Source organism: Rattus norvegicus, chromosome X, assembly GCF_021556685.1.
Source record: "Rattus norvegicus strain SHRSP/BbbUtx chromosome X, alternate assembly SHRSP_T2T, whole genome shotgun sequence".
Taxonomy (NCBI): Eukaryota; Metazoa; Chordata; class Mammalia; order Rodentia; family Muridae; genus Rattus; species Rattus norvegicus.
Window position 1 is genome coordinate 56,097,347 of NC_141554.1, and position 26,407 is coordinate 56,123,753.

General features: G+C 34.3%; 1 protein-coding gene across 8 annotated transcripts in view; it reads left to right on the forward strand.

Annotated features, from left to right (window-relative positions):
- Positions 1–26,407, forward strand: part of Dmd (dystrophin) — a 2,349,574-nt gene that overhangs the window by 1,111,117 nt on the left and 1,212,050 nt on the right. For all 8 annotated transcript variants that reach the window (XM_087599109.1, NM_001370876.1, XM_087599108.1 and 5 more), the window contains 1 exon segment: positions 6,045–6,217. In XM_087599109.1, coding sequence (XP_087455235.1) covers positions 6,045–6,217 — 173 coding nt within the window.

Genomic DNA, 26,407 nt, shown 5'->3' on the forward strand with positions numbered 1-26,407 from the left:
TTATTTCATCTACCAATTCAGGGACTGAAATCTCTCGATTATTTGTAATCAAACTGTCTCAAGTGTGGTTAAGTAGCAATAAGTAGTTACTTGTTCTGCCTGAAGCATATATCTTCTGTTGATTTCTATTATCTAGGAATATATGTTAGTGCTTGATAATGTATCTATTCCCATTCATAATTTACTAACTCACTATAACATGTGTCAAAGTGATAATTAAATAATACAACTAAAGATTTTTCTCATAGGTGAGGTTAAGAGATGAAATGGCTGGAAATGAAACATCACAAACCTATACATATTTTTATGGTGCTTAAAAATTTCCATGAAACATCGTGAGATATAACTTTGCCACAGATCACTGACTGTTCTTCCAGAGGACTGGGGTTATATTCCCAGCTCTCACATGGTACTTAACAACTACCTGGAAATTCAGTTTAAAGGAACTGCCCGTATTTTCTGGCTTTTAGAGGTATTACACATACAACTTGTTCAAATATAAATAAGGCCAAAAGATCCATATTATGAAATAAAAATAAAGATTTTTTAATTTCATGAAAAAATTAAAATACAAATATTTTACCCAATTAGTTGGTATGAAGCATTCCAATAAATGCAAACTAAGAGAACATTTGAAAGCAATTTTAACATTCTTTTAAACATCAAATTCAATATATTATTTTAGTACTGAGTTTTGAACCCATTACTTTGGCTATTGTATGCAAGCATTTTACTACTCAGCTGCATTCCTAGTTCTGTTTAGACCAGGATATTTAAAAAAAACATAAGTCACTTAGCATAACAAATAATGAAACAACAATTTCATATTGGATCACATTTTTAATTATTTTTATATATATGGAATTTTACATTGCTTTTATCATATAACTTTTTGAGGAAGACAAATGAGATTTTAGAAGCAAATTGTTTATTATTAAAAGTAATCTTTAGCAATTTGATTTACATTTTATATACAGTTGTGTTTTTTTTTCTTTTGGTTCTTTTTTTTTTTTTTTTTTTTTTTTCGGAGCTGGGGACCGAACCCAAGGCCTTGTGCTTCCTAGGCAAGCGCTCTACCACTGAGCTAAATCCCCAACCCCCAGTTGTGTTTTTTTTAAATCTTAATATGAGGGACTGGAAAAATGGCTCAGTAGTCAGTAACAGAGTCTCTTCTTCCAGAAGAGCTGGGTTTAATTTCCAGCATCCATATAAGCAGCTCACAACTGTCTGTAACTCTAGTTCCAGGTGATCTGACATCCTCACAGCAGTGCACATAAGTTAAAATTAAATAAACTAAATCTTAGTATGATAATACATACCTCAACAACCTTTATAGTCTATTTCCTGGTAGAAAGTAAAGGCATGAGGATGCCTATGAATTATTAATTGATTCTAAAGTTTCAATGTTTGTTGAGTGACATTTTACATTTTGGATCAGGGAGATGGAAATTTATTTTCATGATTTTAGGCAAGGGGAAACAGGAATTGCAATATTTAAAATATAAGATATAGTAGTATGTTTCATGATATTCCAGGGAGGAAGCTGTGGTGTCAGTAAGAAAAACAAAACATTTTTTTTTAAATCAAGTAATTCCTTTTTTTTTCAATCAGAAGCAATTAAGAGTAAGTTAAATATGTCAGATACCATTATTTCCTGCTCTTGGCTGGCTATGTTTCTACAGTATACTCTGACGTTCATATAAATAAATTTGCCATCCTGTTTGGAAGAATCAGACAGTATAGTAAAGATGCTTGAAGCAAAAGAATTCATATCGGTCTACATTAAATGTCATTATAAACTGGAGAGATCTACCTATTGTGAAAGAAAATATTAAATAGTTAAATTAAGAGTTATTAGAGACATTTATCTCAATATGGTTAGTTGGCAAATCCCTTGCTTAAGTTCCTAGCCATACTATTTGCAATCTTTTATTTATTTCTCTATTTAGCCTGTAAGGGTTCATATTTGACCAGCTTGAATAAGCACTATACTTCAGGCTTATGTTACCTGTGTTTCCTGTGCACAGATTTCCTTTGAAATGGATATTTGGAAAAGACTCAGGTTTCAAAATATCATACTTCAAAATCAAGTCCTATACTCATATCTGTGTCATTAATGGATCTGTTAAACATGATTTTCAACTAGATATAAGAATAATAGCAGAGTGGCACATAAACTTAAAAATTTTACATTGGGACCTGGATTTCATCTTCCTTTATGAAACACACATTTCTCTCTTTATAGTATATTAATTGAAGTATTGTTTAACTGCTAAAATACTCTGTAAAAGATTTGAAATCATATATAACATTTCAGAATGTTAATTATTAAGGATGTGACAAGTTTAATCTAGGAACAGTATCTAGAAGATACTGATATAAATTAAAGCTTCTTTTTTATTTTCATTTTTAAAAATTTTACTTGCAAGTAGAGTGGCTCAAATATCACACATCAATAATAATCTGGGAATGAGGGAGTCAATTTTAAATACATGTCAAAATTACAAAGGGAGTTGACAAAACCTGGGTACTTTATCATTTTGACATTATACTTTCAGATACTGTAAGAAACTATTCAGGAAGCAAAATGGAAATTTTTCTAGGGATTTTTCTATCACCATAGCAACTAGGAACTATAGTTTCATTTCTGTGGGGTCAAAAACTGTAAAGATCACTTATTTCTAGACAAACTAAAACAGTCAAAACTATAAGAGGTTGTATATTTTAGTGTAAACACTAAGAGAATATTATCTTTTTCTTTGGTGCTTCTACTGTATGCAGTGCCTAGGGCATGATAGTACACATAGAGTCTTTGAAGAGATGTTTTGGATTCCAGTCACTTTACACTCTTCTTGGGAAATGTGCCAAGGAGTGATTACCTTGATATGCAGGGAGTATGACATTCCCTGACCCAATTTCTGCTTTTCTCATATAAGATAGAAACTTCTTCTGCGTTTGAATAGTAGAACTGTTAACAACTTATTCTGAACAATTCAACTATTTTACAGAGAACTGAAAGTTAAATATCAAGAAACATCTTAAGCTCAAATCCCCAGAAAATGTATACATCATGCGTAGTTATTCTTGCTTAGACATATGCTCCCTTGTGAAAAGGAACATACAAGTGCACACTCCCATGCATGTGCGCGCACGCGTGCGCGCGCGCGCGCACACACACACACATACACATACAAATACTCATACACACAGGTACACACACACAAGCTTACACATCACATTAAACCTTGTATGGTGGGTGAGTAAGATCCTATTCTTTTATTTTTATATTAGCATTTTTCTTTTTTTATTACAATGAAAGTTTTTTAATAATTTTGCTAACGATCACACATACAAGCACATGGAAAAATTATAAATCATCTGACAGCTAGGTAGTAACTATCAGTCTACTAACACCAAGTAATAGTATAACCTACATTGTATATGTGTGTATGTACCGTGTACATTTACACATTCTCTCAACTTAATGTTTAATGCTTTCTACTTGTTTTATTTTTAATTTATTTTTATTTAATCATTTCTACAGTCCAGACTTCATCCCCCTCCAGGTCCATACTCTGATTGTTCCACATCTCATAGTTGCCCCATATCTCTGTGAAGATGTCACCACCCCCCTAATCCACCCGACCTGCGCTCTCCCTGGAGCCTCCAGTCTCTTGACATTGAGTGCACTGGCCTTTATAGGTCCTCATAGGTTTTTACTTTAAGCATTTGGGCCACTACAATATACGCAAATGCCAGCTTTTTCTTGTGGGGGGGATATTTAACATTTTCTTCTTTTTATTACTTTTAATTGTACCACAATGAGCATATATTACTGTTATTTTTATTGGATTTTTAAAAATACATTTCACATGTTATCCTCACAACCTATCCCATACTCCCTTCCCATTCTTCTACGAGGGTGTTCTCCCACCCAACCACCCTCCCCTTCCCGCCTCCCCATTCTGACATTCACCTACACTGGGGGTCCAGCCTTGGCAAGACCAAGCGATTCTCCTCCCATAGGTGCCCAACGAGGCCACACTCTGCTATATATGCAGCTGGAGCCATGGGTATGTCCATGTGTACTCTTTGGATGGTGGTTTAGTCCCTGGGAGCTGTGGTTGGTTGGCATTGTTGTTCTTATGGGGTTGCAAGCCCCTTCAGCTTTCTTTTAATGTGAATACATAATAATTGTCTTGCTTTAAACATAGTAGAAACCCTATTTTATTCTTGGAAATGGATTAGTAGCCAAGTGAAAAAGAAATCCATGACCTTTAGAGTCTGACTTTGCATCTGATTATCTGCTACTGAATTATAAGTTCCCCTGATCAGGCAAATTGTCAAAAGCATCAGTGAAGTTATCTTGGTATAAACTCCTGGCATATGACCTAGTCAGGTTATTGCAACATCTCTAAACACAACAGAGACTCAGAGCTATAAAACATGACTGTTCTATTGAAACTGACAAATGTAAACGAAGACTGATGGATACACACCAGGTCCAGTGATTTTAAGGTACTAATAGCAAATCCAATCTATTTTCTTGAAACTTTTTATAACTTTTGTTGTAGTGTCAACTGTGTTGTATAATATATAAACCTTGTATAGATAAACATACCCCTCATGCTAAATAAATCAATCTGCAACATTCCATTTTTTAATTTAATCTTTGAACAAATGGCTCTCTTTACTCCACCCATGTTATTAAAGAGCTCTATCCTTATGCAAGGTTTCTTGCATTCTCTTAAAATCCCCCTTTAGCCATGTAACCATCTCTTATGCAATTAAAACACCACATATTTCTGTGATTACCATTTCTGTTAAGTAAAACTGGTAGAAGGGAGTTTTAGTGTGAATTTTTAAAGATGAGTAAATTCACAGGCTAGTTCGGTGTTATCACGCCCTCCTTTCCCTCATATGTCAGTACCTAATGTGGCAGATATGTCCTTTTTCCTTGGAGTTCAGTAGAGGTGTCAAAAAAAATAAATTAAGTTTCTCATCATAAGATACACATGGAGTTTAAGAAAATAACATATAATTATTAAGAAAACCTTTTAAACTTGAAATTAATTTGTATCACCTATAATTACTATATTCTACCTGTCTTGAGCAGATATACAGGACAATAAGTAAAATTGCCTTCTTTTTAATTTAGAAGTCTATTTCAAAGATTTGCTTATAATTGGCATGATCTATAGTCTCACTGGGTTGTACAGATTAGTTTCCATAATTAATAATTTTTAAAAACAGACTTCACTATTAGCTACTGTTAAATGCAAAATTTTTAGTTTGAGATTCAAAGCCCATTATTAGATATCTCTAACCTCTCTATACTAGTCTGTTTTCCCACAGGTCTTTACATTTTATAAAATCATATACTTCTGATTGCTTATGTCATATTTTATAAATGTGACATATGGCCTATAAAGTCTTTCCTACTTCTGTCTCTTGAATTATGACTGTCCTACATTCAACTTTACACATGACCAAATGACACATTATTCCTTCTACAAACTTCTCAGAAACTTTAGAGAAAGAGTGAAATTGACTGAAGTACTAGAGAAAGTATACTTGGCCTTAAGCCAGCAACTGAAAGAAAACGTCAGAATATAAGAAAAGGAGAAAGAAAGGACTTAGAAAATAGTCAGGCTCAACAGAACCTTATCGTGGGTCTGAAATTGCTATTTCTTTAGCAAAGCTTAAGGTGAATCTGTCTTCCTTAAGGGTAGTCCCATGGCCAAATGTTTGTCTATTGTCTAGGATAACTGAATTATTTTTTATTTTGCATTGTTATTAATTTATATGCGTATTGTATGCTTGAGTGAGTTTATGTGAACCATATGCATATAGAACACAGTAGAAGCCAGACATCAGCATTAGATCCTCTGCAAGTACAGTTGACCTATTGGAATGAAAGTCTAATATGTATAAGGTTGATAATTTAGAATTATAAAACAATTTCTTCTAGGACTATTTCTCCTTTTTACCCTCTAGAGAAAGCCAGTTTATTTTATGACATATATATATATATTTTATTTCAGAATATAAAAGAAAATTTGCAACAAATCTCAGGTCGGATTGATGTTATTCACAAGAAGAAGACAGCAGCCTTACAAAGTGCCACCCCCATGGAAAGGGTGAAATTACAGGAAGCAGTGTCACAGATGGATTTCCACTGGGAAAAACTTAACAGAATGTACAAGGAACGACAAGGGTAGGTAGCATTTTAATTTTACTGAAATGTTATAGCACTTTTTGGGAAACTCTAAAATATTTTTGAGCAGTTTCCATGGAGAAAATATTACTGTAAAATATTACTGTAAAATACAAGGGGATTATTACTAATGGAATGAGATACTAAAATTATTCTTTACTGAAATAAACATTATGTTTATATATCATCCTCTAAAATTGCACATGTTAATGCTGTTTTGTTCATAATTAAGCTGATATAAAGTACAAAATATATATCTCTAATTCTTTCTGCTGCCTATGTATTTTTATAAGTTTGGTTCTTAGAGAAGTATATGTTAACATAAAAGCCCTTTATTTTCATTTATTATTTAAAATTGTAAGTTGATATTTACACATTTTATAGTCTCATTCCCTGTATTTCCCTATTTTTTAATGTGGCAAACATATTTAGTTGATGTGAAATCAGCTTTAGTGCTTATCTTAAGTTTTTAACTTATGAATTAATTTTGAAGGTATTCAGAAGCAGTAACCTCACATCACAAGAAAGTGGATTATTTATTCTTTCACAAAGTTTGAATACAAGTTTTCTTTTTTATTCTTTAATCTTTTTCACAGTCCAGTCTTTTTGGGGGGTTAGAGAGGATATTTTTTTATTTACATTTCAAATGTCACTGTGTTTCCCAGTTTCCTGGTCATAAGTCCCCTATCCCATCTCTCACACCTTCTTCTATAAGAAGAACCATCCCCCTTCCCGCCTCCCCCCTGATATCCCCTACACTGGGGGATCCAGCCTTGGCAGGACCAAAGGCTTCTCCTCCCATTGGTGCCCAACAACACTTCCTGTGCAGCTGGAGAAATGGGTCTAAAAGTCTTTAATTTCTGTCTTTATTTGTTCCTTGACCAAGTTATCATTGAGTAAAGCATTGTTCAGCTTCCATGTATATATGGGGTTTCTGTCATTTTTGTTGTTATTGCAGACCAGCCTTAGTTCCTGGTGTACTGACAGGATGCATAGGATTATGTCAATCTTCTTGTATCTGTTGAGGCCTGTTTTTTGACAATTAGATGGTCAATTCTGGAGAAGGTACCATGGGGTGCTGAGAGGAAGGTATATTCTTTTGTTTGGGATGAAATATTCTATATCCTGATCCATCTTCTGACTGTTCCTCATTTCATACCCCCCATCTCCAAGAGACTATCCCCACTCCTACCCCACCCCTCCAACCTCCCCACTCCCTCGGGCCTCAAGTCTTCTTGCACTGAGCATATAAACCAATTTTAAGTTCTGTAGTTTAAAGATAGGCCTCTTCTTTTGCTTCAGAAGTATTTGAATTATTTTGTATCACTCATGTCTCTATTTATAGCTAACCTTGGGCTTTGGGTTTTATTTTACTACATTATACTCTAAAATATATGTTTCAGACATTAATTTCAGTTGTCATCCATGATTGTCTTTACTATATTTCCAATCATCATTCATTTAGTATTATTATTGTAAAGTATAATAACTTTAGTTCTGTAATCTTATCTCCCTCTGAATAAAGCACGGACTCCTTAATGTGCCATAAAAGGCCTTTACATGAACCCTATTCACATAGGCCTGGTCAACCATGCCATTTGTCATATGCTATGGGTACTCCGGCCTTCATATATTATGAGTTAGTAATATGAAACTGCTCTGCAGTTTCTAAAGTGTTTTGGTTCCTTTCTGTGTTACTCATCATATTACATAGGATTCACTTTAAATGTTTTATGACTCTTAATCCAAGATTATAAGTGGATCATGATATCCTGAAGTTTGAATATTAGTTTATCACTTAATATAATATTATATCCATATATTACTTTATATTTACTAGTGTTTCCAAATTTGGCTGTCACTCTATAGGATATCTATTCTTAGATGATCTTCTCTTACAATTTACCATTTAGTTAATTTATATTTTGCAAAGGTGAAAGTATCTCTCCTCAGGCTGGAGAGATGGTTGAGTGGTTAACAGCACTGACTGCTCTTCCAGAGGTCCAGAGTTCAAATCCCAGCAACCACATGGTGGCTCACAACCATGTGTAATGAGATCTGATGCCCTTTTCTGATATGTCTGAAGACAGCTACAGTGTACTTATATAGAATAAATAAATAAATCTTTAAAAAACATTAAAAAAAGAAAATATCTCTCCTCAGTCAAAGCAATACATTTATCTTAATATATGATCAAATGTCTAATTTAATTGTTGATGTAAAGGAGAGAAAATCAGTACTCTGATATACATACAATAAAATACAGTCTTACATTGTTACTTTAGGATATATTCATATTCCTTATGGGTCAATTGTGAGTTACTACAACAAGAGTCTGCAAATGAGGTCAGAGTCATCACTTTTTCCAGAATATGTGTATTTTACTGGCTTCTGTGTTTTCTTCTTTTCTTGCATCATTCTGGACTTTGCTAAGAACTTCTGTACTTTGCTAAGAACTTCTGAGTTTTCATCAATGCTCAGTAATTATTGTGTTTCTTTAGGCACATACGGTCATGGCAAACAAGCAGGATCCTTTCTGAGGCTGACTCTTCATTATAATCATATAACTTCTGATGATATATAGTCATTATATTTACCTTTAAAAGAGTAAAACTGTTTCTTTTTCTTTTCAATTCACCTTCAACCTCAGAGGAAATAATAAAAATGGAAAAACTAATGCTAGTCCATGGAGAAAGTTGGTGAAATTGCATACAAATATGTGATAATGTAGGTTTCTGTGGAGTAACTATGTCTCTAAACACAGTAAGATTATTCTTCTTTGTTCAAAAGATAATTATACATCTGTTTTTCTTGTCACCTAAATTCACTCTATTTCTCCAACCATTAGTAGTTCTATTATCTTCTATGTCTTTAGTCTAATCTAAGATAAAACTTTTATAATTGTTTCCAGGAACTCTAGAGTTCACCTTCCTTTGGAATCCTGGCTTTTCTCTAGACTGACTATATATTCTTGAACAACATCACTAACTTTTATGCTCCTTATATATAAAACAGGATAAAATGATTACCCAAATTATTGTGTTGTTGTAGGGAAGCATCAATAGAGCAAATTTGCAGTGTCTTGCTTAAAAAGGGCTAGTGTAATGACAAAAATTGTCCTGTGGCTCTGACTAGTTTAATTCCTGCTAATTTACTATGCTTATGTATATTTGATTATTTCACGTCAGTAGATGGTACTACCATTCATAGGACACAAGTGCATTTCGCAAGATTATAGGGAGAGTTGCATTTTTCCTGTCATTATGTGGATTCCAAGAAGTAAATTCAGGTCTTCTACATTGGCAGCAAGCATCCTTACCAGGTTAGCCCATAATTAATTTTCATAACTCTAGTTTTCCAGTTATTTTAGAGAGATGAATTGGACTCAGTCTCTGAAGATCATTACAGATGTGTAGATGAAATTGATACCCAGACAGTGAGAAAAGAATAAATAATTATATTCTTTTCTTATGGGAAAGTATCATATCCCTAAAAATTGGAGTAGAGCCTTCTTATTCAGACTCAGGAATGACTCAAATCTAGTACATTTATCCTGATTAATTTCTTCCTATTTACTAATTAATTATTTTTTATTTACATCCCACATGTTGTCCCTTCCTAGTTCCCCCTCACAGAGTTCTTCCCTTTTCCCCTCCCCTTCACCTCTGAAAGGGTGCCCACCATGTTATCCTACCACCTGGAGGAAACAAGTCTCTACAAAATTAGGTGCATTCTCTGCCAGACAAGGCAGTCTTCTGCTACATGTGTGCTGAAGGGCTTCAGACCAGCCTGTGTATGCACGTTGGTGGCTTATTCTCTACGAGCTGCCAGGGACCCAGGTTAGTTGACACTGTTGGTCTTCCTATGGGGTTGTCATTACCTTCAGCTCCTTCAATTCTTCCCCTAGCTCTTACATAGGGCTCACTGTCCTCAGATCAATTCATGGCTGTGAGTATTTGCATCTGTGTCAATCAGCTTCTGGTAGACCTCTCAGAGAAGAGCAAGACTAGCTTCCTGACTTCAAGCAAAACATAGCCTCAGTAATAGTGTCAGGGATTGGTGCCTGCCCGTGGGATGTATTGCTTGTTGGACAGGTCACTAGTCAGATATTCCTCCATCCTCTCCAATCTTGTCCCTGTATTTCTTTTAGACAGGAGAGTTTTGGGTTGAAATTTTTGTAGGTATGTTGGTGTCCCCATTTCTCTATTGGTGGTCCTCTCTGACTTCTAGAGGTGGACTTTTCAGGGTCTATATCCACACTGTTGGATATTTCAGCTAAAGTCACCTACATAGAATCCTGGGAGTCCCCAACCCAGGTCTCTGGGACACTCTAAAGGTTTCCCCCATATCCCAACCCTCGCAGCTGCATATTTCCATTCATTTTCTTGTCCTTTAGGCCTCTTTACTATCTTCACCGATACCTGATCCTGTCCCTGTTTTCCCCTTCCCCTAGCCTCTCCCACACTGTTCCCTCCCTCTATCTGTTTTCTACTACTATTTTATTTCCCCTTCTAAGTGAAGGGGCTTACGTTTGTTTAAATTCTTTGAGTTTGTGTAGTGTAGTGTAGTGTGTGTATCCTGTATTTTAAGGCTAATATTCATTTATAAGTTGGTACATGCCATGCATTTCCTTCTGCTTCCGGGTTATCTCACTCAGGATGATATTTTCAAGTTACATCCATTTGTCTGCAAAATTCATGATGTCTTTGTTTTTAATAGCTGGATAGTATACCTCTGTGTAGATGCACTACATTTTCTTTATCCATTCTTCAGTTGAGGGACATTTAGACTGTTTCCAGCTTCTAGCTCTTACGAATAAGACTACTATAAACATCATAAAGCACATGTCCTTGTGATATGGTAGGGCATCTTTTGGGTATATGCCCAGGCACAGTATACCTGGGTTTCCAGGAAGAGCTATTTCCAATTTTCTGAGCTACTACCAGATGGATTTCGAGAGTGGTTTTACAAGTTTACAATCCCACCAGCAACGGAGAACTATTTTCCTTGTTTCACATCCTTGCCAGCATGTGCTTTCTCTTGAGTTCTTGATCTTAACCATTCTGATTTGCATAAGGTGGAATCTCAGGTTCATTTTGATTTTCATTTCCCTGATGACCAAGGATGTTGAACATTTTTAAGTGTTTCCCTGCCATTCTAGATTGTTCTGTTGATAACTGTTGATAATTCTGTTTAACTCTTTTTGAAGTATTATTCTATCAGTGTTTTGAAGCTACCATACAGTATATTTTGTTCATATTCACCTCTTCCTTCATCTTCTTCAAGTTCACCCCCATTTCATTACCCAATCATTTGTTTTTTCTTAGAAAACACCACAAAGCGAAACACTTTTTATGCTGTCCAAATACTTTAGGGGTGGGACCTGTCATGGAATATGGTCAACCTACCAAGGTCAAATTCCTAAAGTAAATAGACTCTTCTAGAAGCTATTAATTGCCAGAGGTTCTTTATTTAGGGTAGGATTTTGTGTCTACCATTCATTACCTTCTATGATAGAATTTTGTCTCATTTGGACATGTACAGACCTTGCAAGTAATGTTCAGAAAAAAATATTCTTTAAACCACCATTTCTGAGTCTTATGATCTTTCTTTTCCATCTTCTGTGATGATCCCTGAGCTGTGGGGATAGTGTGTGATGCAGATTTCCAATTTAGGGCTGAACACTCTTCGATGTCTTCTTTGAATTGTGCCCCTTTGTGTGTATTTATGTTTGTTTTAATCTACTGTAACAAAAATCTCACTACCTGAAAAAAAAAGGTAATCAGTAATCTTACCAACCTGTGAACTCTGTGACTTAACAGTAATTATAAAAATGGTAAAGTACAATTATATGTGTAGTAGTAGCATGAATATTATGTGTTTAACAAACTATATTTTCACCAGAATTGAATCTCAGTCCATGATATTGACCCATTCATGACATCATTACAGCCAAGAACCTGTGCCTAGATAGGTCAAAGGATCTATAGAAAATGTGGCAATCACAAATAACTTAAATACCTTCCAGTGTTAGAGGATCAGCATCCCGTATTCTTTCGGCAAACCCTTCAACCTGGCATGTGAGTGGATGGCTTCATATCCATGAGCATTTTGGCAGCACTTAATGAGTTTTCAAAGGGATGTATAAAGAAAGGGCATGTTTGGGGGATACAGGAAAATTTTGGGTTAAAATGGGTATAAATATGACCATATTTCAGTGTGTGTGTGTGTGTCTGTAGGTATGTAGAATTCTCAAGAATGAAAAATATTTTTAAAAAGGCCCTACAAAGTGACACTCTATGTTATTGTCTTTTTATGATACCATGTTTGAGATTCCCAAAGACAGTGATAAACCTGTCATATATTAAGGAATTTATTCCTTACAACTTCAAAGTAAGCCACAGTTTAAACAAGATAATAAAAAAACGTGAAGCAGTTTCTAGACTTCAAATTGCTAGACAGCCATAAGATGGCATTATTGTGTTACAACAAGGTTCTTCTGATCTAAGGTTAGATAGTGCTGTTATAAACTCTATTTCTCCTTGAAAACTTCATTTAGTCCGTCATTTCAGGGTGGATCCCCTATGCATATAAGTAATTGAAATAAAGCTTTTGAGCTTTATGTATTATCTTAGTAGAACATAAAATCAAGGTCACTGATTTAAATAATGCTGATTTTTGTGGTATAAATTCTTTTGAAACGGATAAGAAAATAATAAGTGTGATTTAAAATGTAAATCTATCATTTATGATGTGGTATAAAATTAATGAAATGTTGGTGAATAAATATTTATGGAGAGGTAACAGTGTAACTTAAAGCAAGAAACATTATTTAACTCTGTGCTACATAAGTCAGACTTGAAGGAACACCTTTTTGTTTTTAAAACTAAAGACGAGTACGTTGGAAGTTAGAGATAGATGAAAGGTCCTGTGGTTTCTTTTCTTTTTGTTTTATCGAATTTTTTGTTTGACAAACCTTCATTAAATACAAGCCTGAGCACTTTCTGGGTACTATATGATGTTTAATTTCTTTATCTAGATGCTTATTGTATTTATTTAGTAAAGTTTGCAATATTGAATGTTTCTCTACAATTTTCTGCATCAAAGGTCACATTAGACTGAAGTTTATATTTAAAATTGTAAAATGGAAAAATAAAGGCAAGAGGGATGCAAACAGAATTTTTAAAAAAGCTTTAATAAAATCATGCCTTCTCTTTCTCTTTTGAACATTTTCCACTGAACCTTCGAGTGCACCTTTTCATTTCTGTGGGGTGCTTCGCTGGTAAGGATATGGAACCTACTGATCTGCATACAGAAAGCCTTTTTCCAGGTTGCCATTTTACACAAGATCATCTGCCTTATATCTCCATATTTTCAGTTACTTAGAAATCGTTACAGATCACATGGTTTATATGTCCCATATGCAAGATGTCACATAAAGGCTAGTTTAATACTTTCTCCTAATAAGAAAGTGGATAGCTATAAAATTGACATATTTCTAGAGGTAACTATGGACCAATTCATCCTGAATCTATTTCTTATGGCAATTGTGCATCTTTCCCCATGACAGTTACATACATATATTGACTTTCTTCATCATAGATAATGGCAACATTATATATCTATAATATTAGCAACATTTTGGAGACAATTTTTCTGACTTTATTCACCCTCTGTTTCTTTACCTTGTCAGATCATTAACTTATTTTCTTTAAATGCGCATTAAAAATGCATGTAATTGATGAGTATTGAAGTACTATCATCAAATCTCTGCTAATATATTTTTTTTTCTTAGCAGTGTTATTTGCTCCATTACAATTTGCTTAGAACAATATTTACAGCTGTTCATACAGTGATTTTTTTTTTGAGGAAAGCATATTTGCACCCTCTGAAAACACCTATGTTCAATCAGTGTATGTTGGTGACTGCGAACTACCAATTTATCCTTTAATCATTCTTATATTCTGCACATTTATCCTTTACCCTGTTGCAGAATGGAGCTCCCATCAAATTCATACTCTAAAGAATACAGAAAAATGTGAGGGGAAGGGACAAACTGTATGCTGATTGTTTTGTTTAAACTCTCTACATGGATATTCTCATGTTTTAGTCGGGAAACATGCTATGACAGTTATGTGCTGACATACGCTTAAAGTCAAAAAACAACCTTACATTTTGGTTTGCATCCAGTATTTTAAGGCAAACTTGATTATTTGTCACTCCATAATCAGACTAGCTGACCTTTGAATTTCCTGTAATTCTCCTTTAACTATCTCCATTCTCCTTGTAGAATGCTGGACATTAACACACTAGCACATCTAAGTTTGTACTAATTCTGACAATGTAAACTCAGATAGCTACAACTCTATGACCAACACCTTACACACTGAATCATTTCCCCACCTCAAATTGACTTTTAAAGATGTTTTCTAGGTTCTGCTATATTGTATTTCTGTTTATTCTGCATTGTCCAATGTTTTGCCTCATGAATATTCTGAAGTGGCAAGCATTGCTGAGAAATATAAATACTTTCGGCTAAAACATATTTCATTCCAGGAAAAATGGAAAATTAATGTTGAAAATATATATCTTTATCATGTGCACAGAAATGAGCACTTTGTTTTTGGAACAGGTCTGGGAAAGTTATAAACACAGTAATTCTGTCTAGAATTAATCCTCCTTTACTGCTTTGGATCATTTGACAAACCCTGATTCTAGCTTCCTGAATTAACCTAGAAATGAATTTAGCAGTATTTGATTTTTATGAAGATATCTACATTTTTATATTGTCAGACCTTTAAAACAATTTCTCTTTCATTATTTTTGATTTAAAAATAAGTTTGCAGTGAAATGGAGAGAGAACTGGATTGTCATGATTTTCCTAGGCTACAAGCTTACTATTTACAACAATCCTGCTTCCATACCATTTTGTATGTCATACATAAATTGCATAAAGTAACTTAATAGATGCCATCAATTCGACCAAATAATGCCTACAAAAAAGATAACATAAAGTCAAAATTGTAATAGACACAAAAGTGACTGGGCATTATTATTCTTGGACAGGTAAGATAAAGCTTCTGGAGAACACAAAGTAGCTTCTATCTTAGAAATAACTTCATGTCAAACTTGGAACCAACAAATTACAGACATCCTTTCATTCTCAAGACAACCTGAAAGTTAAATTTAGAATTAAGTATTAGAAAAGAACCTTTTCCCCCTCTGTGGTTCACATAGATGTGTGTGGCTCAGCTTGTTTGAACTCTGGTTATGAAATTTTATCTGCTGGAGTACTAACTGCCTACAGTCAACCTCATGCTGCACCATTTATTTTCACCCTTCTAGATTTTTGTTTCAGGACCCAGAACAGAAATATATGCTTATAATGTTTTCTTTTAGACACGACTATCTGAAAATACAGTATTTTTAAATATGTTTAAATTACTGTGTTTAATATGAGAAGAAGCTCTGTATTACATAATAGGCTGCCCAAAGCAATGCATAAAGGCTTTATGGGGATGTAGTTTAATGGCAGAATGCTTGTATGAAGTGCTTGGAGAATACTAACTTTTTTTCCTGATGTTTTGCTTAACCACTGGGACCTAATGCAAATATTTATCACCTCCTTTCACTCCCTGGGTTTCTATCCATTGCTTCAAACTGTTCCTCAGTACAGTTCCCACAAAATCCTGTTCATAAGTTTAGGTTTGTGTTATTCTAAACTCTGTGCACTTTTAGCTATCCCCCTCCCCTTTTACCAAGAAGAAACCATGTATTTCATGTTATAATGACACATAAGCTAAATCTAACAGTATTGCAGAATACCTGTCAATGCAAACTAAATTTTGATTGACAAAGCTTTAAAAGTAAGTGAGAAATTGCATGCTTGAAGGACTGGGTATTGAGTCACTGGTAGAGTACTTGTTCAACGTTATTCATATCTTTTCTAAACTCAGAACCACAAATGAAAACTGTATAATTTTGGAGTTAATAGCAATCTTGAGAAATGAACAAAGCCACGAACTCCATTTATATCATAATTTATTTCACAACATACCAATATAAGGTATTTTTCCACAGTCAGTTTCATTTTACTATAATAAAGGTACACCATGAACTTCAGCTGTTAATATAGCAAACATCTAAAAGAGTCAATGAACTGCATGCATTCTAAGAGCAAAATTTGGGAGCCAAAAATGCTCTTCCTATGGGAAATACAACATCAGCTACCATTTGGTTACAAATTGCTTGTCTTGATATCTACCATTCTTGGGGACATTTATTTCAGGCATTTTTTAACCTTAAAAGTATTAAATTTACTCTGTGAGAATTATACATTCTTCCCAATAAGGAATTTTTCACAAGAAATATTTTCATATTAATTCATTTATTGTTGAACATTCTGAAACTTATCTTCAAATTATCACTTACCAAAGAGAAAATTGCCCATTAAAAGTGAGAACATTTTTAAACATAATTCTACATGAAAAATTAGGTTTTAAAAGATTTTTATGGTTTCCTTGAGTAATTTATATATTTGAATATACCTAAACAATCCTTTTTGTAAGTACTGACCTTTGCCCCAATATATATTTTTGGTTATTTATTTATTTATTTATTTATTTATTTATTTTTCAAATGTACCCCTTCCTGATTTCCCCTCTGCAGAAACCCCCATCCCAGGCCTCCTGTCTCTATGAGGGTGCACCCCCATCCCCCACCCACTTCCACCTCACCACTCTAGCATTTCCCTGTGTTGGGACATCCAGCCTCCACAGGACCAGGGGCCTCCACCCTCTCATTGACGTCAGATAAAGCAATACTCTTCTACATCCATGGGTCCCTCCAAGTGAACACTAGTTAGTGGTTTAGTCCCTGGGGAGCTCTGGGGAGCCTGGTTAGTTGATATTGTTGTTCTTCCTATGGGATTGCAAACCCCTTCATCTCTTTCAGTCCTTTTCCTGACTCTTCCATTGAGGTCCCTGTGTTCAGTCAGATGGTTGGCTGTGAGCATCTGCTTCTGTATTAGTCAGGCAATTGCAGTCTCTCAGGGGACAGCTATACCAGGCTCCTGTCAGCAAGTTTTTCTTGACATCAGCAATAGTAGCTGGGTTTGGTGTCTGCATATGGGATTAATCCTGAGGTAAGGCAGTCTCCTGATGGCCTTTCCTTCAGTCTCTGCTCCTCTCTTTGTTCCTGCATTTCCTTTAGACAGGGACAACCTTGGGTTAAAATTTTTGTGATGGGTGGGTAGCCCAATCCCTCAACCAGGGACCATGTCTATCCACTGGATATGATCTCTACAGATTCTATCTCCCCCTTTGTTGGGTATTTCGTCTAATGCCATCCCTGTTGTCACAATATTTTATATTTCTTTCCTCCTATACATTTTCTTCCTTCCACCATATTAACAGTTAATGCTTTCCCTGAAAAGCAAAAGTCAGTCATTATGTCCCTTCATATCTGTGCAATTGTCAAGTGATCAGATACAATTATGTATTGTCTTCCATAAATTATTTTTATCTATTAGGAGGACATGGGCACCAAATGCTCATTTTCTTCCATACATTTTCTCTATCACCCAAAAGAGAGGCATGACCCAGGTAACATTTCATTGCATGTAGCCACAATACTGGTAGACAACAAACCCACCCAAAATAGCAATTACTAATTACCACCCCACTCACGTGACTTCTATGAACCAACTGTTCTTCACCCTTTGGGACTACAGATTGACTGAATAGATATGATTCATATAGTTGTTTGTGGGAAACATGCTGCAAGCCCAGTAGCTCCTTGGCATACATTGACAAATGTACAGTCTCACAGAAGTCAAAACATATAGAATTTATCATACTGATCTTAAAACTGTTGCATTTTCCCTTTGATATACATCTCATGGTTTTAGTAAGTTAAGCAGCATGCCCCAAGTCAAGGGTCAGAGAAATATTTTGTTGTTGATACCTATAAGATATATAGATGTATTACTTACTATGTAATATGGTCATTAATAATTTGAAATATTAAATAATTTGTGGATTACCACTTTGTGTTACATAGGGAGACCATTTCTCAAAGAAATTAAAATCCAACTGAAATGTATTGATCTCACTTTGAAATGTGTTTGGAATCAGATTTTCTACATTATTTGTTCTTTGATGTATTTGATGGTACTCATATTTTACCAGAATAGTCAGAATACTATAAAGCCTATGTTCGTTTTTAAAAAGGTAAAAACAATCATTGAATTACACTTTATTTACCAACATAGTGATATGTTAGTGTATCTGTGCATTTGGCAGTTCAATTTCTGAATAGCAGCATTAATTTTTATACACAGATAACTGTTACTTGAAAAGTACCATAAGCTGAAGAACCAAGGCTCATAGTATATCCTTGAAGAAAGTCATCTGGTTTATGGCTCTTGGCAAGATTTATTCAAAAGCAGGCAGCTGCATGACAAAATAAGAGGAAATCTCTGGCTAGCTATGTTAAATAAGTAGATTTGCAATGCACATAATAAAGCATTTTTCTAATCTTAGTCAACATCACCAGAAGAGAAACACTGTTTTTCACTTACAAAACAAAAAAACGTATGGACTTCAATAATGAAAAAAAATCACTGTTCAAGAAATTATTTCAGTGGCCAAAATGTAGGTGAACGAATCTGTGCTTTATATTATTATTTCTCTTATCTTAAAGCCCTCTCTTTTGATCCCTTATATTAATCAGTAGCAGATATAAAATCACAGACAACTGTGTCTATCCATCTTCCTTCCTTCTCCCTTCTTCCTTCTTATCCTAGCATTTTGTGTTTGTATTTGCTTTTACTTCTGGTTCAGAAAGAAGAACATGTTTCATTATTTTTCGCAAATAATATGAATGAATTAAACAACTCAGTACTTTTGTTCTTTCTGGCATCTATAGGGTCAAACAAGACTTTAGCAAGATTAATTTAGGGCTTAATAATAAAAGTGGTCAGGCTGGTTTGGGGTCTACTATGAGCTGATTCTATGACAAGAAAAAGAAAAAAAATTTCAAACTGTGTAAAGAAGAAATAAGATAATTGAGGTAAAAGAAATAAAATGTATTCATTTACTAAGCAGAGTGAAAGCTGAAAGGCTGATTTGGTTGCTTTTCACGTTTGCTTAGTTTGCACAGTTTTTGCTTTTGTTGTTGCTTTTTGCAGTTCTGTCCTTTTGTGTGACTGTGTCTACCTCAGGTTGGTATTAAACTCTAATCCTTCCTAGCTCTGCCTCCTGAGCACAGGGATTATGGAACTATGCCTAGCTTTTATCCATTTCTTAACAAGAACATGCCAGTGGTTAAGCACTTTTAAGATGGTGAATTTTAAATTTGTCACAAAGGAAATTAAATTGCAGATTGAGTTTAAAGATTGAAATTACTTCCAGTCATTTTTTTCAATATTCTTTTTATAATAAGAAATAGATGACAGTTTACCTAAGGCACATATTTAGGTTTTCACTAGTGTTACCAAAGATTGCTTGATCATTCTTTTGACTCATATTTATCATAAGTTTACAAACAATTATCTTTATAATTTATGAATTTATGCATCAATCTATTAGTTGGAGATACCATTAAATAAAAATGCAATTGTGGCACATAACTTAAGACATTAAGGCAGGAGGATTAGGAGTCTAGACCAATCTCAGCTATGTGAAATTTTTATCTAAATTAATTCTGTGTTTATATCTCTGTCTATAATGGCCAAATTTTAAAAAAAATTCAAGCAGACAGATGATAGAATACTTAGTAAATTAATATTTAATTATTTTTTTAACTTTGAGAATATTTATTGAGTCATTAGCTTTGGCCAGACACCAGCCAGAAACAAAACACAGAGCTTGACCACAGATTTAGGGACATAAGCATGTCTTAACACAGCAACTTTTATCCCTTTTTTGGTCTCAGAAAGTAATGCTGTCAAAACCAAGCTGGTAAAATTCACATCTGGAAGAACAGTAGGATTCTGGAAGATTCCCATCGACACAGGAACCCATAATATCCCACCCTCACATACCTCGCCAGGACCTTGACACAAGTCCTCAAAAGGATTCGTGAAATTATAAGGTGTAGGAATTGTAGGATACTCTACCAATTTCACAATCACGGATTAGACTTAGACTCTCTAAGTCTAATTAGAATTAGACTCTCTAATATAACCTCTGCTTTGCATCAAATATGAACTAAGGTGGGTTCTTTGCCATACTTTCTGGATATGCCGAATATTTAATTATTAATAAATGAATGCTTCATGGTAAAATCAAAAGTAAAATAACTATGAATAATAATTTCATGGTTTTGTATGATTAATACATGCATCTACTCGAATTTACTGTACATAGACATTTTAAAAGACTCAGTTGCTGCTCTGATTTACTATTTTCAACAAATAGACTTAGGAATGGTGAAATGATCCAGTGCTTAAATGCACATATGTTCATACAATAGACTCCAGTTTATTTTCTGTCATCAATTTGAGTGGCTCAAATTTCTATAAGTCGGGCTTCAGGAAACCCAACACTCTGATCTGGATTCTAAAAGTAGTTGAGCCACTGTGTGCGTATACCCATCATATAGACACATATAAAGATGTACATATTATAAATTTATAAAAATCAAGTAAGTTTAAAGCCAAGAAACAGAGTAAGATAAAATTTACACTTCAGATAAATGCCTAGTTTGAGGGATAGCATAAAGGGAACAAAATTGGGTAGGAGAAAGATTTCTGAGCTCATAGAGTTATAGGAGAGACTTTAGCTTATTGGGATGATGACAGTTCACATCATTCGTGTATGAAACAAGAATGCACCTTTGTAACTTCATCCATTAGTTTGTGGATCTGCACTTTCCAACTGCTTCCTTCTTGGCTACACAATATTAGATAAAGAAGCCCCTGTCTACTGGAAAAAAATGTCAGAGAATAGTTTATCCATAACTTTTTGGTAGATAGTACTTCTAGTAACCAAAAGACAAAGGCTTAATTTATAATCATTATTGAAGGATACATTTTAAGTAGCATTTTTTATACCCAGGAATGTATGCAGGTACTACTCTTGATACATTATTTGCTTTTTTATCAATGTATAAATGTCATCAAATATGTCAAATTTGTTTGCAGAATTCCACTTCATACATCTTTAAGTAAATATATACCAGTGATTACTTTGCTAATTAAAATGAATAACATAGCTGTAATCCTCACAAATATCCCCCAAATCATTCATTTTTTCTTTTCATTAATCCCATTAAGCTATTGTCTGACATAGCAAATTAAATTGAAATTTCTAGAATTTTATACAAGCAAAATTATCAACTATTTAGCATTTTGCTGGTCTGTGTGCATTTGCTCTCATTCTATCAATTTTCAGTGAACAAGTTATATGATTTCTATGTTTATATGCACACACATTAAATGAATAAATAAAATATTATCTTTTGATTATGTTTTAGTTCATGAATGGACTTATGATTTTATTACTCTGAAGATTTCACATCACCTTAATATTTGGCACCTATTACTTTATTTTTTTAAACTATCAATTTTATAAGTTCACCATCTACCAATTACCTAAAATATGTGATTCACCACCTGGGTACAGAAAGACTCATTAAAATCTCAGTGTTCAAATTATTACATATATTTATCATTATCATAAAATATTATACTACTCTCCACCATTTTGTGTGATCAACAAAATGATATATGACTCATGGAATTATGGAAATATCTGAAACATGTTCATTTGAGTCCAGTCATGTTCTAAGACAAACATTCTTTGAAGATAGTATATGCTGTATATGTAGGAGTTTTTCTGAGGTCTTAATTACAGGATATAAAAATAAAACTTTAAGATTTACAAAATTCTATTTTAAACTTACCAAGAAAATAGTACTATAACTTTCATCACTCAAACTGAGCATTACCAAGACCTCTTAATATCAAGAATGACCACAATTATTTCTGAAAAGGCCCCTGGGCTGAAAGACTTATCTTTCTCTTTTTGCAACCCTGTTAACTCCTTCCGTATTTTACTATTTTCTGAATTCTGTATATTTCCATTATACCTGTTTTGTTGTTCTTTGCATCGTTTGTCATCAGCATCAATTTCCCTTTAACTGATTCCTTGTGAGAGATGCCTTCCACCCAAATAGCTGTCTATTTTGACAATTTAATCTACTGAAAGTGGTATTTCCAACTTCAAGTTTCCCAGCACAGAATCCTTCCCTGGTTCTATATTGATAAATCTGCTTTTATGCTGATATACCCTAGAGACAAGTGAGTTGAAATATGTATTTTGCCATTTGTTTGCTTTGGCTAGAAGGAAACTGTAAAGGGCATTGAAATATCATAGATTGCACGGCTCATCACAATTAGATTAACACTTATTGCATTATATCTTGTAAAACTGCAGAATTATGTCTCCTATGTACCCAGAAGTCACTTACTTTTATACCCTGGTAGTTCATAGTTTGTCACTCACTATCTTATCCTGGCCTGTCTGACTTGCATCTCCATGTGCTCTGATAGCAAAATGGACTTCAAAAGAAACACAACTCACTTTCTATTTTTTGTCATAAAGTATTTACATATAATATACCTCACCATCTATAAGTACTACAAATTTTTTAATATAAGAAACAGAACTAAATCACATGTTATCCATTAGAGAAATATCTCGTAGAAAAAGTGATTTTGTTTGGTGCCAACATAATAGAATAGTTCATAGAAATGAACAAAAAAAATACACTTCTGTGAGGAAGAACAACACTGAGAACTCATGATCTCAAAGGGGTTACTTTTGGTGGTGGTGGTGGTGGTTGTTGTTGTTAACCATGATTTAAATATTTTAACTTTCAACTCACTTGAATTTATTCCTCTGAACTCAGTATTCATTCCTTAAATATAACTGATCTATATTAGGCCACATTTTAATCAGTGCATAAGACAGTTTACAAAGAGCTACGATTAAGAGTCCTACCAATATTATATGCAATGGAAGACTAGTTCTGTCAAACAAAATGAGAACATCCTTAACCAATAATGAGTTTCCTTAGATAGTGCAAAGTGTCACAAAAATACTGTAAATGTTAATAGCATTAAATTTTTCTTTTTTAAAATTAAAATATTTGTTATTTTATCATTAATTTGGTCATATTGTGTGTGTGGCTACATGTGTACGCAATGGCATGCATATGGAAGTCAGAGGACAGTTTCTTGAAGTTGTCTCTCCTCTTCAACCTTTGTTTGAGTTCCAGTAATCAAATTCCCTTGGGGAACTAGAGCTTTATTTATCCAGTGGGCATATCATCAGCCCTAAACTAGATTTTTTGTCAAATAATATATGATATAAAACAGGTGCCATTCCTGGCTCTGCAACCCAGGGTGCCTCTATTCCCTGACTCTTACCAAATCTGTGTGAAATTACAATGGTTCTAATAATGGGGCAGTACATGAAATACAATGTCTACTAAAGGCCTTAAACTAGAAATGATACATGACTTCCCTGACATCACAGTTTGCTAGATTTCATTTTCTTTGACTACATTGTATCTTCAATGGAACAACAGGTCCAATAGATGATTGAAGTGGGTGAGGAACTCCAGTTCTTCTCCCACACAAGGCATACTGGATAGATGAAAGTAAATCCAGTCACTAAACATTTTTATACCATACACTCAGGCCTTTTATCTGTCATAGAAGAATTCTTGGTCAGATCATCAGGTGACATCTTCTCTGCAAATCTGCAGTATCACATACAATTTATTTATCTTGCTTCATATTATAAGATAACTATTCATTATAATTCAAAAGATACCCAGAAGTTTCATGGAACTCTTGTGAAGCATATGGATTTGTTTTATTTCTATATAGCAACCAGAATATAAACTAGATCTAATATATATATATATATATATGTATACAAGAGGCAAACATAGCAATACCTTAATAAACAGTGATAATCCCAAAATACATACTGAATTTTTAATAAACTTTATCAAGCTTCATATAGTCTTATGGACTAATTTCATTTATAACATATTATTTTTTTTGACTCAATTGATAAGATATAATTGCCCACTTAAACATACAAAGCCCGGTACCATCCATCCCTTGAACATTAATAACAACCTGTAAATACACAGAGCAGAATCTTAACATCACCTGCCATGGCTTCTCCCTTACATTTTAAAGATTAAAAACCAACAAAATTTTCTATTTCAGTTTAATTCATACCCTTTGATCATGGGGCCAAATGTGTCTACATTTCTTTTCTTTTTTTTTTCTTTCTTTTACATTTCTTTTTTTTTTATTTATTTAATACTTAATAATAATTCTTTGGTTTCCGGGCAAACATCCCCCTCCCCCTCCCCTTCCTTATGGGTGTTCCCCTCCCAACCCTCCCCCCATTGCCGCCCTCCCCCCAACAGTCTAGTTCACTGGGGGTTCAGTCTTAGCAGGACCAAGGGCTTCCCCTTCCACTGGTGCTCTTACTAGGATATTCATTGCTACCTATGAGGTCAGTGTCCAGGGTCAGTCCATGTATAGTCTTTAGGTAGTGGCTTAGTCCCTGGAAGCTCTGGTTGCTCGGCATTGTTGTACATATGGGGTCTCGAGCCCCTTCAAGCTCTTCCAGTTCTTTCTCTGATTCCTTCAACGGGGGTCCTATTCTCAGTTCAGTGGTTTGCTGCTGGCATTCGCCTCTGTATTTGCTGTATTCTGGCTGTGTCTCTCAGGAGCAATCTACATCCGGCTCCTGTCGGCCTGCACTTCTTTGCTTCATCCATCTTGTCTAATTGGGTGGCTGTATATGTATGGGCCACATGTGGGGCAGGCTCTGAATGGGTGTTCCTTCAGTCTCTGTTTTAATCTTTGCCTCTCTCGTCCCTGCCAAGGGTATTCTTGTTCCCCTTTTAGAGAAGGAGTGAAGCATTCACATTTTGATCATCCGTCTTGAGTTTCATTTGTTCTAGGCATCTAGGGCAATTCAAGCCACTTATCAATGAGTGCATACCATGTGTGTTTTTCTGTGATTGGGTTACCTCACTCAGGACTGTCTTTGTCCCCATACTTGTCCCTAAAAAAGTGCTTCACTCTGTATTTATAGAAAAACAACAATAACAATAAAAACATATGATACAACAACAACAACAATTAAAAATATAGGAAAGAGATGGAGGGTTCCTTTACAGAAATATCTAACAAGGTTTCACAAGGGAAGAATACACTCCCCTACTGACACTGAATAGCACTTTTCATTGAAAATAAATATAAAGCTATTTATATACATGCTTTTGCAACAATTGTGGTTAATAGTTTTTGTATATGTTGCATAAGGTTGCTTTAATACTGTTTACTGTTTTAAATAACTCATTGCTAGAATACATACATATATACATACGTACAATATACATACATACAACATACATACATACATACATACATACATACATACATACATAAGCTTCCCTGGGTCAGGGACATGGAATAAGATATAAGAAAATTAAAGCCATTAATTTCTCTTTGGTTTGTAAACGCTGATTTCATAAGCTAATTTCCTGAGAATCATGGGCATAATACATCTGTACTCTTAAAGACAGATTGAATATATTTTTTAAAGTGAAAGTTGATATTATCTAATTACAACACCTTCCCCTTCCCCTTTCTCTCTCCACAACTTTCCCATAAGCTGCTCCTTGTAGCCATTCTAATTAATGGTCTCTTCTTCCTTTAGCTGTTGTTTCATGCATATATGTTTATACATATGTACTCCTAACAGGATAGATTCATAGTCAGCAGCTTAACTGCATAGCCTTAACTTAACTCAAGGCATGTTATTAAGTTGACAGCAAGGTGTGGAAAAGTTCAGAATTTCCAAATGCAAAAAAAAATTGTTTTTCAAAAACCTTTTGTATGTCAGAATTATTCAACTCTGAGTTTTTAGGAAGAACAATTACAGATAATACAAAGACAAATATTTATTTGTCATGAAACTATCTTTAAGAAACAAACCTATCTCCTCAGAAAATAAAAAAAAAATAATAACAGGAGTTCCAGGCATTTCAGTTCTGGAGTTTGACCTAAAGCAATCCAAAGCAGGAAGTGTGGGCAGCTGTGTTGATAAAGTGCTTGTATTGCAACTATGATGATCTGACTTGAGTCCT